The 10,043-nt window shown below is 41.0% G+C and overlaps 2 protein-coding genes across 2 annotated transcripts in view; one reads left to right on the top strand and one right to left on the bottom strand.

Moving 5' to 3' along the window:
• LOC104815028 (toll-like receptor 13) overlaps positions 1-175 on the bottom strand; it is a 3,671-nt gene extending 3,496 nt beyond the window's left edge. Inside the window, exon 1 of the mRNA XM_010543318.1 lies at positions 54-175. Coding sequence (XP_010541620.1) covers positions 54-154 — 101 coding nt within the window. The 5' untranslated portion in view covers positions 155-175. The remainder of the gene's footprint in view (positions 1-53) is intronic.
• Positions 176-2,527: 2,352 nt separating this feature from the next.
• On the top strand, positions 2,528-3,226 carry LOC104815022. Its single transcript, XM_010543307.2, has 2 exons — positions 2,528-2,646; positions 2,758-3,226. Exons 1-2 carry the CDS (start codon positions 2,539-2,541, stop codon positions 3,205-3,207), a joined length of 558 nt encoding a protein of 185 aa, XP_010541609.1. The 5' UTR covers positions 2,528-2,538; the 3' UTR covers positions 3,208-3,226.
• The last annotated feature ends 6,817 nt before the right edge of the window (positions 3,227-10,043 follow it).

The following is a 10,043-nucleotide window of genomic DNA, read 5'->3' as shown; positions in this document are numbered from 1 at the left end:
ACCGGCGTCGGAGGAGGGGGCGGAGGAGAGAATCGGCGAGGTGAGGAGGAAGCTGTTCGAGGCTCCGCCGCTGCCGACGCCATCGCTCGATGGCCTCCCAGCTCTTGCAAGCCTCTTCCATGCACAGACTCACCAATCCGCTCTCTCTCTCCATTTCTTCTTCTTCCTCCTCCAAGTTTCTGATCTCAGGTCCGTCAAAAAGTTCACAGTTCAAACCGACCCGAAATTAAGAAAAAATCAAAACGGTCGTGCTTCTGACTACTTCCCTATTCCGATTTCCCTTGATGGGCTTTATTGGGCCCAACCTCTTACGGCCCAATAAAATCAGTAGACATGCTGTTTATGGTTGAATGTACGTATAAATGGTATAATATTATACATATGCTCCTCTTGGGTGGTTTCTCTCCGGCACTCTAGTTTGAACCTTCATTATTATTTCTTTTGAGTTTTTGTTACCAACGCACGAAGCACTTCAATGTTCTAAAAACCGGAAGTTTTTCTTTGTTTTTTATTAATTTTTTAAAAAAAATAAAATTTTGTTTGCTCTATATTCATACGAGGGTTTTTTTTTTATAACGTGAAAACTCGCAATAACTATCATTCAACTGCAGATAAACTTTTTCGAATAATAATCTGCAAATGACACGAGAGATATAAACCAGTTTATATTGCCCATAAGTGACAAGTTCACGTATGATTTGTCTTGGTTTCATATGATTCCTTTCCTTGCGTTTTTTTATTCCATTCTTTGTTTTCTTCCAAATTACTAAATTCACATATTTACCTACACACATATCATACGATGCAGATGTTATTAACGGGTTTAATTATTTCCTGGTTTACAAAATCAGTTACTGGTTTAGCAGACATTACTGTACAACATTTTTTTTTTTATAATCTGGAAGTTCATCGGGCCTTTGGCCCAACTACATCTCTCAGAAGACCGGGGAAACCCATGTGAATGTCCCTCCCCACGTTTGGGTTTGAACCCAGGGTGAGAGTATGCTTTGCATGTTCTCTCATCACTAGACCACGCTTGAGTTAATTACTGTACAACATGTTTCGTTTCCTCCTCCGTTTTATAATTTCTCTGCTTTTTTCTTCTTCTTTATTTTATACTTTACATTTTGTTTGCTCATGTGATCTTTCTCTTATGATCCCTTCCTTGCGTGCGTTTAAGAATAAATTCCTTCATTCGTTACTTCAAGGTTATTCCTTACTTGTGCTCCTAACCTGCGAATACTATATCGATACGAAAGTATATCTCATATTTAAACGTATCATACGGTGGGGAAAAAAATATATATAAAATTTCCCTCTTGTACGTGAAAATGATATAAATCATTGGGGAAACAATATATAAAGGAAAGAAATTACGCAAAATACAACCATCGCAATTGTTTCTTCTATTCTTTTAGCAGTTTGCACATCACTGTACCTCGTCCTTGTCGGAGACAGCAGGGGACGATGGAACATGCAGCTTGTGCTTCAAAGAAACCTCCATTCATCACACTTGCGATGCCTGTGGGTTTGAGCTCTGTCAGTCTTGCTTCGAGCTCTCTGATACAAAGTTAACTCACACTCTCCATCCTCAACATCTTTTACACTTCCATCTCCGCCAATCCGACGAAAAACCTCAGTCATTCATATGCTGCGGATGTGGGTTCATCTCCTCCGGATCTTACTACGAATGCAAAGAGTGCGAGATCAAGATTGATCTCGAGTGCATTTCCAAGGAAATCACTCGCGAATGGGAAGAGAAATCGATATATCATTACAGTCACAGCCACATGCTCCGCTTGTGCAGGCTCGGAGCGGTTTTCAGCAGCTCTTGCTTGATGTGTGACGGTGATGTGTCCCACATGACAAGATGTTATGGCTGTGTATATTGTCTCTCCTTTATCCATGAATGGTGTATCGATCTTCCGCGGGAGATTCGACATCCCGTTCACCCGTCTCATCCTCTGATGCATCTAAACTATGTTCAGCACGGAGAGCGTAGAATCATTTGTGATGCTTGTCAGGATATGATCAATGGAGTTCCCTTTGGTTGCGTAGAATGTGGATTAAACCTCCACATAGAGTGTGCCGATTCTTTGTTACGCGGTTTGGAGCACGAATGTCACCCGCATGCTCTGTTTCATGTTGCGATAAAGGCTTTGTACGCATTCAACAGAGCAAACCCCTGCCACATATGCAAGAGTTTCAAAAAGTACTTCAAGAACTCTTACTACTATTGCGTGACATGCGACTTGAATTTCCATTACGAGTGTCTTAAGTTACCGAGTTTTCTCTTGAGCGAATCTCATCACCCGCATCCTCTTTGGTGCAAAACGTTCGACGAGTCTTGCCATTTCTACTGCTGACTTTTGCGAGACAATAATTACCAATGGAAGAAATGCTTACTACTGCAAGGGATGTGAGTTCTATGCCCATGTCGAATGCTTTTTCCGCGAGGTAACAAAAGAAATTAATAAAATTCCGAATCAGTCACATACTATAATATTCGATCAAAATTTACAGAAAAAAACATCACCAATGTACCTGCGAAGTTTATATTCTTACGACGTTGAAGATGTGACAAGAGAGGATAAAGGAACTAATGGAGAATCCTCTAGAAGCGACATCGATGGAGACCAACTAAAGGTACGAGGTTCTTAGAACCTTGAAGCCGTTTCCTTTCTAAATCCGAGTTTTCATGGATGGACGAAAATATCGACTGCGACATTTTTTCTTGATTTTAAACGTGTAATGCAGATTGTTGATGTAACACACACTCATCTGCTGGAACGTTTTGGTGACACAGAGGACGTTTTCGACACATCTTGCTCGGTGTGTAGACATAAGCTAGACATTCGGGCATATAGATGCGCGTTTCACGTGTCACGCAAATGTGAATTCATGGCACATGAAGCATGCGCGAAACTTGGACAACAATCAACACGACGGTTTCATAGGAGCCACCCTCTCACGCTCTTGCCAGTGCCTCCGGCCGAGAACATTGAATGCGATATCTGCAAAAGAGCTTTCGAGGGTTTCAATCTGTTCTGTCGCACATGCGGTTACGTCATCTGTCTGAGATGCGCGAGAGGAGATACAAGGTTGGTGCAAAAAGTGGCAAGAGGGAAGAAAAGGTGTATGGCTGTTTTACATTTCATAGAAATGGGAGAGTTTTCTCTCTACATACACATCTATTTATACACATAAAAGAGACAATAGAGTATGAGCAACATAATATACAAAAACTAATTTACCCATAACTATTCCTAATAAACTAATTTGCCCATATCTTTATAAAAATTATTTTGCCCATAACATATATTCTAATATGCCCCCACAAGATGAAAGTGATTAAACTTTCATTCACGCATATCTCCCTCGTTTCTCAACCAAATTGAGTACCGTTTGTTTCTAAATCTTCATTGCAATGTCATATTTCAAACCCAAGCAACAAACCATTGCACGATTTCAGGTTTCTGGTCTGACTTCGATTGCTCATAACTCTCTCATTTCTTATCCAAATCGCGCACCGTTTGTTTCTAAATGATCATTTGGATGTCCTCTTTAATACCCAGGCAATAGATTGTTTTAATATTTCTCCTATAAGTTGAAAAATGGTTCGAGCGGGGCGCCACGGACAACCATATCGTATTGATGATTATTATAACATCACTTGCTAAAATACAGAAACTGGAAATTTTCTTCCACGACACCGATAATGAGCAGCCATCAGCGTCCATATCCAAAGCGCCCATTTCATATTCCATTTGAATGGTCACTTGAACTACTTGACAACGCCACAACAAGATCAACACCGAATGCTGCTACTAATTTAATGCACAAGTTGGCAGTTATCAATAGAATAACATACGATGAGCACAACTCCATTTGTAGCGTGGACGATAAGGATAAACAGCAGAAGCATGGATCACCCATCACGCATAAACTTGTTTGCACTCCGTAAAGGTTATAGAAAACAGAAAAAAGAACGAAAATCAAAGAGAAAGTTGAAGGGTGTGAATGCGTCAGCTTATGAACATACATCAAAGGCTTTGACCTCAGCCAGGGATAACTGTAATTTTAGGAGATTATAATCATCCACACACACCCCCTCAATCAATCGTTTACTCCAAGGACTCACCTCTCCACCTGATCGTTGTAAGTTCGACTTGAGGCGGTTCTGTCCGTTTCCGTGGCCGGACAGAGATCGAGACCGACAAGGTTTTATCAATGTTCATTTCCTAGGCCCTTGCGCATTATTTGGCCCATAATAGCATATTTGCTTTTCTTATTATTTCTTATCCCTCTGAGGGCGAAGATGGAGGAGCTGCTTAAGCGTTTTAGATCGGGGGAGGTTCGTTCAGTTCAGGGAACATCTCTGTAAGATCTTCTGTTATAATGTCGAAAAATAACACTCTGTTAATTTGAATGTTATGGCCATTCCTTCTATTGAGTGAGTGGCTCCATTTACACAAAAAAAAAACTCTTGTGGGACTTGGCATCCATGCTTTAATGAACAACTCAACGGCGAGAAATAAGCCTCCACGGCTCGAAGGCACGAAATGAGCTCCACAGCTCGATAAACGCCTCCACGGTTCGAAGAATGCCTCCACGACACGAAATGAACTCCACGGCTCGAAGAATGCCTCCACGGCACGAAGAATGCCTCCACGGCACGACACGAGCTCCACGGCTCGATAAACGCTTCCACAGCGATAAATAAGCCTTCACGGCACGGGGAAAAAATGACCATCAAAGTCGGATGTACCAAAAAAAAAGGTGCTACTCATTTACGGATCAAGCGTAAAAGAGCTGATGGATATGATGCTCTAGAATGATCATACGATATGAGAACCATGTATGAAACGATGTATTTATTGGATGAATACGTTATTTATTCATTATTTATTTTGCATATTTGATAAATAATGATTATCCATGGATCGTAATGTATGATCCTAAATTCCTTAGTCGTTTGTCATTGTGGGAACGATGATGAATTAAGACTAACATGAGGCGTAATAGATGATCATAATGATGATCATACGTATTGGATACGGATTACGGTCATGGGTACTTGTTTGGAACAAGTGACTGGATGACTCGCGTGAGATTGTCGTTTGGATTTATCCATGACTTAAATCTCACTTGATGGTTCACTTTGGATCCTCGGACCTGAGATATCTATTGTATCCATCGTGACGAGTAATGTACTTTGACTGCGTCAAACGTCGTCTTTAACCGGATGATTATAAAGGCGTGGCTCGGGTACATTATGAATCATGTAATGGATAGTAGATAGTCAAGATGAAACTTTGTCCCTCTCGAAAGAGAGAGATATCGCTTGGGCCCGTCGTAGGAGTGAGACTGTGGAAATGTGTGGCCACACTATAGATGAATGTCATCTATCTCTAATAGTCTACTCGGGATACGACAAAGCATTCGAACTATGAGTTCGATTATGATATCGTGAGACAAAGAGGATCATCGTTGGAGCTGTCTCTGGCTTTTCGGTTAGATCACATCTAACTCTTTCCGATGTGGATAATCATAATGTCTTGCTAGAGACCGCTTATGATTTGTAAAGCGAGATTGGATCTCGTGTTTACTGCCGTCTTCGGAGGAGCCTAAAGGGTCACACACATAAGGGATGGATATATATGGACAGGATCACACGGACGAGAAAAATCGGATTTTTCTTGGTCTTTGAGGTCTGGTCCGGCGGACCAAGAGTTGGATCTGGAGACAAGTCCGAAAATCAGGTCCGGTCCGGAGCTGACCAGGGTCGGTCCGGCGGACCGGAAGGTCAGCCCGGACTCGGACTGATGGTTCGGACTAGTCTGGTCCGGCGGACCAAATGTTGGTCCCGCGGACCAGACAACAGGCGGACTCAGGGTTGGCAGGTCCGGACTCGGCTGGTCCGGCGGACCAGGAATTTGGTCCGCCGGATCGGGATTGCGCGGAGTGTCGGCAGACTTGTCGAGTCTTGGTCCGGCTGACCAAGGTTGGTCAGCCCCGGACCAAGACGTTGACAAAAGTCAACCCGAGCCATTTTAACGTGCGGTCCGGCGGACCAAGTTCTGGTCCGCCCGGACCAAGCTCCAGAATCATTAATTCGACTTTTTCTTGCCTTTTCTCAAATGGGAAGCAGGTGGGGATCATTAGGTCGATCATAATTCCGTCCTAGGCCATCTGATGAGCCACAGGAACTTCTGGAAAACTCTCTCTAGTGTTGATGAGTGTTCTTGAATCCAAAAGAGAGATTTGATCTCTTAAGTGCTCTAGCAAGCAAGTTTCCAAGTGTTGGAAACCATCCCAAGGGTGTGGACTGCTCAAGAGGGTGTTGGCTGCTTCAACACCTAGCTGTGATCTTCAACCAACCTTCAGATTCGGAATCAAAAGGTCGGAATCAAGAGGGTGTTGGCTGCCTCAAGAGGGTGTTGGCTGCTTCAACACCTAGCTGTGACGTTCAAAATCGTTTTGAACGTCATCACCGCTGCGCAAGCCCGCGGACCAGACCCGAGACCGGTTGTGAACCGGTGCTCGAGGTCCCCGTGCGACCCATCAAGACCAACATAAAGGACGAATAGACAACGTCCAACATAAAATCTGTGCTCTGAAAGAGAGATGAGATTGACCAGATGCGGTCATAATTTTCGCAGAGAAAATATAGATGAAAACTATGAGTTACACAGGGTAACCAAAAAGTGAATTCATCACCAAGAAACGTCATTGAAAGACGTTATTGAAAAGAGCGGAAGCAAGATGGAGCTCCTAAATGAGTGAAAATGGCAAAATAAGGGTGCCATCAATGGCTTTGACAAAAAATAAAAAAGAAAGAAGGTTCGATCATACCAGAAACAGAATACTTGAAGAAGATGATTAGAAACAGAGAGAGCTAGAGAAAGAACCCAGAAACATGGGATCATAAATTCCGACCAAGAATTAGGGTTTACCCTAATAGCCACCCACAAATAGAAGGGCAACTCCGAGATTGTCGGATTAGGAGAAAGCAAGCAAAAAAATAGAAATTTCGAAATAACTTGCTCAAGATTTCGAAAGAGAGAGATTTCGCCATTTTCGCTCTAGGTTTCTAGCTCCGTCATTGGAGAGGAAGCGAAAGATCAAGGCTAGAGAGAAAACAAAAACATAGAAAACTTTTGACAAAAAAAAAAACAAAAAAAAACAAAAAACATAGAAAACATACGGAAGCAAAATGAAGACACAAAAATGAAGACACAAAAAACTCTGATACCATTTTATTTCTCTCTACATACACATCTATTTATACACATAAAAGAGACAATAGAGTATGGGCAACATAATATACAAAAACTAATTTACCCATAACTATTCCTAATAAACTAATTTGCCCATATCTTTATAAAAACTGTTTTGGCCATAACATATATTCTAATAGGCTGGTCATAACTTGGTTCAATTCTTCCAAAGTTCGAAACCGGTTGATTGCAGTATATGTGATGAGATTATACATGGAAATGGCTCGTCATGTCCCCAATGTGAAGAAACATATCACGACCAGTGTCTTCAACTCGTGGGACAAACGGTGGTCCGCCCATCACATTCGTCCTTTCATCCTCTCCACCTTACAAGTTCGAACGGAGGAATGCGTTGTGAGGATTGCAGACGAATGGTTCATAACTACGGGTATATATGTACTGAAGATTTTTGTGAGTGGGGACCCGTTGTTTACCACGTGAATTGCCCCGAGGCAGCACTAGAGGTCGAATGTCACGAACACAATCTCCGTTACTTCAGGGCTCGTATCAATCAGAGAGGCACGATAACGACTCTGGAATGCAACGTCTGTAGGAAGCCGTGTGACGCTGATTGGTTCTATGGATGCGACAAGTGTAGCTTAGGCCACCACGTGGAGTGCCTCGGACTGCCGGTTCACGTTAAGTGCAAGTGGGATTTCTTGCATATCGTCAGGCTCAGATATTCATTGACCGACATGCCCGGTAGTCTCACCAGGTGCTACTTTTGCGAGTGTCCTTTTGATCCAGCGGGTCCTGCTTATAAATGTGAACTCTGCGATTTTGCTCTCCACCTGGAATGCTTACTCCCTCTGGTATATATATATATATATATATATATAAGACCATTAACCTTTGATATGAACGTATATGAACCCAATTAATCTTCATTTTATCGTTTGATTAAAATGATATTTAACCTTGTATCAGGGGCGTGTCGCTGACAAAGATCTGACAAGAGAGGACCGTAGCCGTGAGATCATGAAGTCGTTAGATGTGTACAACCGAGAGATTCAGGTTTGATGCTTCTCATTGATTTTCAAGTACTTACTCTTATCAAAGAACTTCCTCATGCATGGCAGAATATACGTGCGTGCATGTGCATGTATCTTGTCTTTATTGCTTTTAATGTAAAAATATTACTCTCCTCCTTTACGATCCATGTAGAGATACTATTGCACGGAAAAGGTGTTTGGTCGAAGAGATGTGTCTGAAAATATTTCAGCACTAGAAAAGTCAGAATTCATGATGCGGCTTCACGCAAAATTTGAGGCTGATTGGAACGAGACAATTACCACGTCGGATTTCTTACTGGCACTTGAGGTACGTCTGCATGTACGGGGAGAGAGTTGGTCGAACGCAACCTAATTAATTGTTTCACTCAGTAATTGCTATTTAATCTTTTCACATTAATGGTAACCGTTACAGAAATTCAAAAGAACAACTCAACACCGCTACAAATATTTTTTTTTAGTCTTTCGGTCTGTATGCCTAATATTACAGTCGTGCCATATCTTCATTTTCGTTATAGTTTCTAATCTTGGTTTGAATTCCTAAAAAAAATGCGGTTTATGTTTTAGCTTATGCTTCCGTTTTGGTAATTTGCCAATAATTAACCCTCTCGTGTCTTTCAGAAAGCGTCGGACCCGAGATACGATGAAGATTGAAGAAGTGTGAGTTCCAATTGCTCTTGAGATTAAAGTTTCAGTTTCTTGGTTTAGCCGTTGTTAATGTAACGTTGGGACTTCTATATATGTTGGAATGTGATACTCTATTAAAATAAGAGCTTCAACGTTATGATAGAACTACATGTTCCCCATCATATCAATAATTGAAATATATATTGGATTTTGATTTTGTGGGGAAGGAATAGGGACTTCTAACCAAGCCGGAGAGAATGATGAGACGGAAGATCCTACGGAGAGGCAAGACGAGTCCGATCGTATCGAAACTCCTTTGGAGAGGCAGCACGAGCTGATTCATACAAAGACACATGATGAACCGGCTCGTTTTGAAGATCTTTTGGAGAACCATGATGAGTCCGATCATATCGAAACTCCTCTGGAGGGTCGGGACGAGTCGGATCATACAAAGAGGGGACATGATGAGCAGAATCATTCAGAAGATCCTATGGAGAGCCGGGATGAACCGAATCATTTGGAAGATTCTATAGAGAAGCAAGACGAGCCAGTTCATCTTGAGGATTTTTTTTTTATAACGTCAAAATCCACGATCATTGTCTTTCAAATGTATACAAGATAAATCTTTGATCTTCCTGATAGTATGCAAAACACACGAGAGATATAAACCAATTTATATTGCCCATGAGTGACAAGTTCACGTATGATTTGTCTTGGTTTCATATGATTCCTTTCCTTGCGTTTTTTTATGGGATAATTCCATTTAAAACCCTGTATTTTTCTCTCGTCGCAATTTAAACCCTGTACTTTTTTTTTATCCAAAAAAACACTGTACTTTTAAAAATTGGCAATTAAAACTCTATACTTTTAAAAATTGGCAAATAAAACCCTGAACGAAAAAATATATTATTTAATGCTGACGTGGCATCCTAGTCATCTGCCACATCATCAATCCCTAATATTTAATAATATTAATTAATACAAAATAAAAATAAAATAATAAAAATAAAAATAAAAATTTAAAAATTATACACATACATATATAATGAAATGATATACATATATACACATATATAAACATATTTATATATATACACACATATATATATATATATTATATATATAT

This window comes from Tarenaya hassleriana, unplaced genomic scaffold (assembly GCF_000463585.1).
Source record: "Tarenaya hassleriana unplaced genomic scaffold, ASM46358v1 Cleome1, whole genome shotgun sequence".
NCBI lineage: Eukaryota > Viridiplantae > Streptophyta > Magnoliopsida > Brassicales > Cleomaceae > Tarenaya > Tarenaya hassleriana.
This window is presented reverse-complemented; position numbering and strand designations above follow the sequence as displayed.

Excerpts from the sequence above, each read along its gene's own strand:
- LOC104815022 (XM_010543307.2), top strand. The coding sequence starts at position 2,539 with ATGTACCTGCGAAGTTTATATTCTTACGACGTTGAAGATGTGACAAGA. Across the intron at positions 2,647-2,757 it reads TCGATGGAGACCAACTAAAG|ATTGTTGATGTAACACACAC; the intron begins GTACGAGGTTCT and ends CGTGTAATGCAG.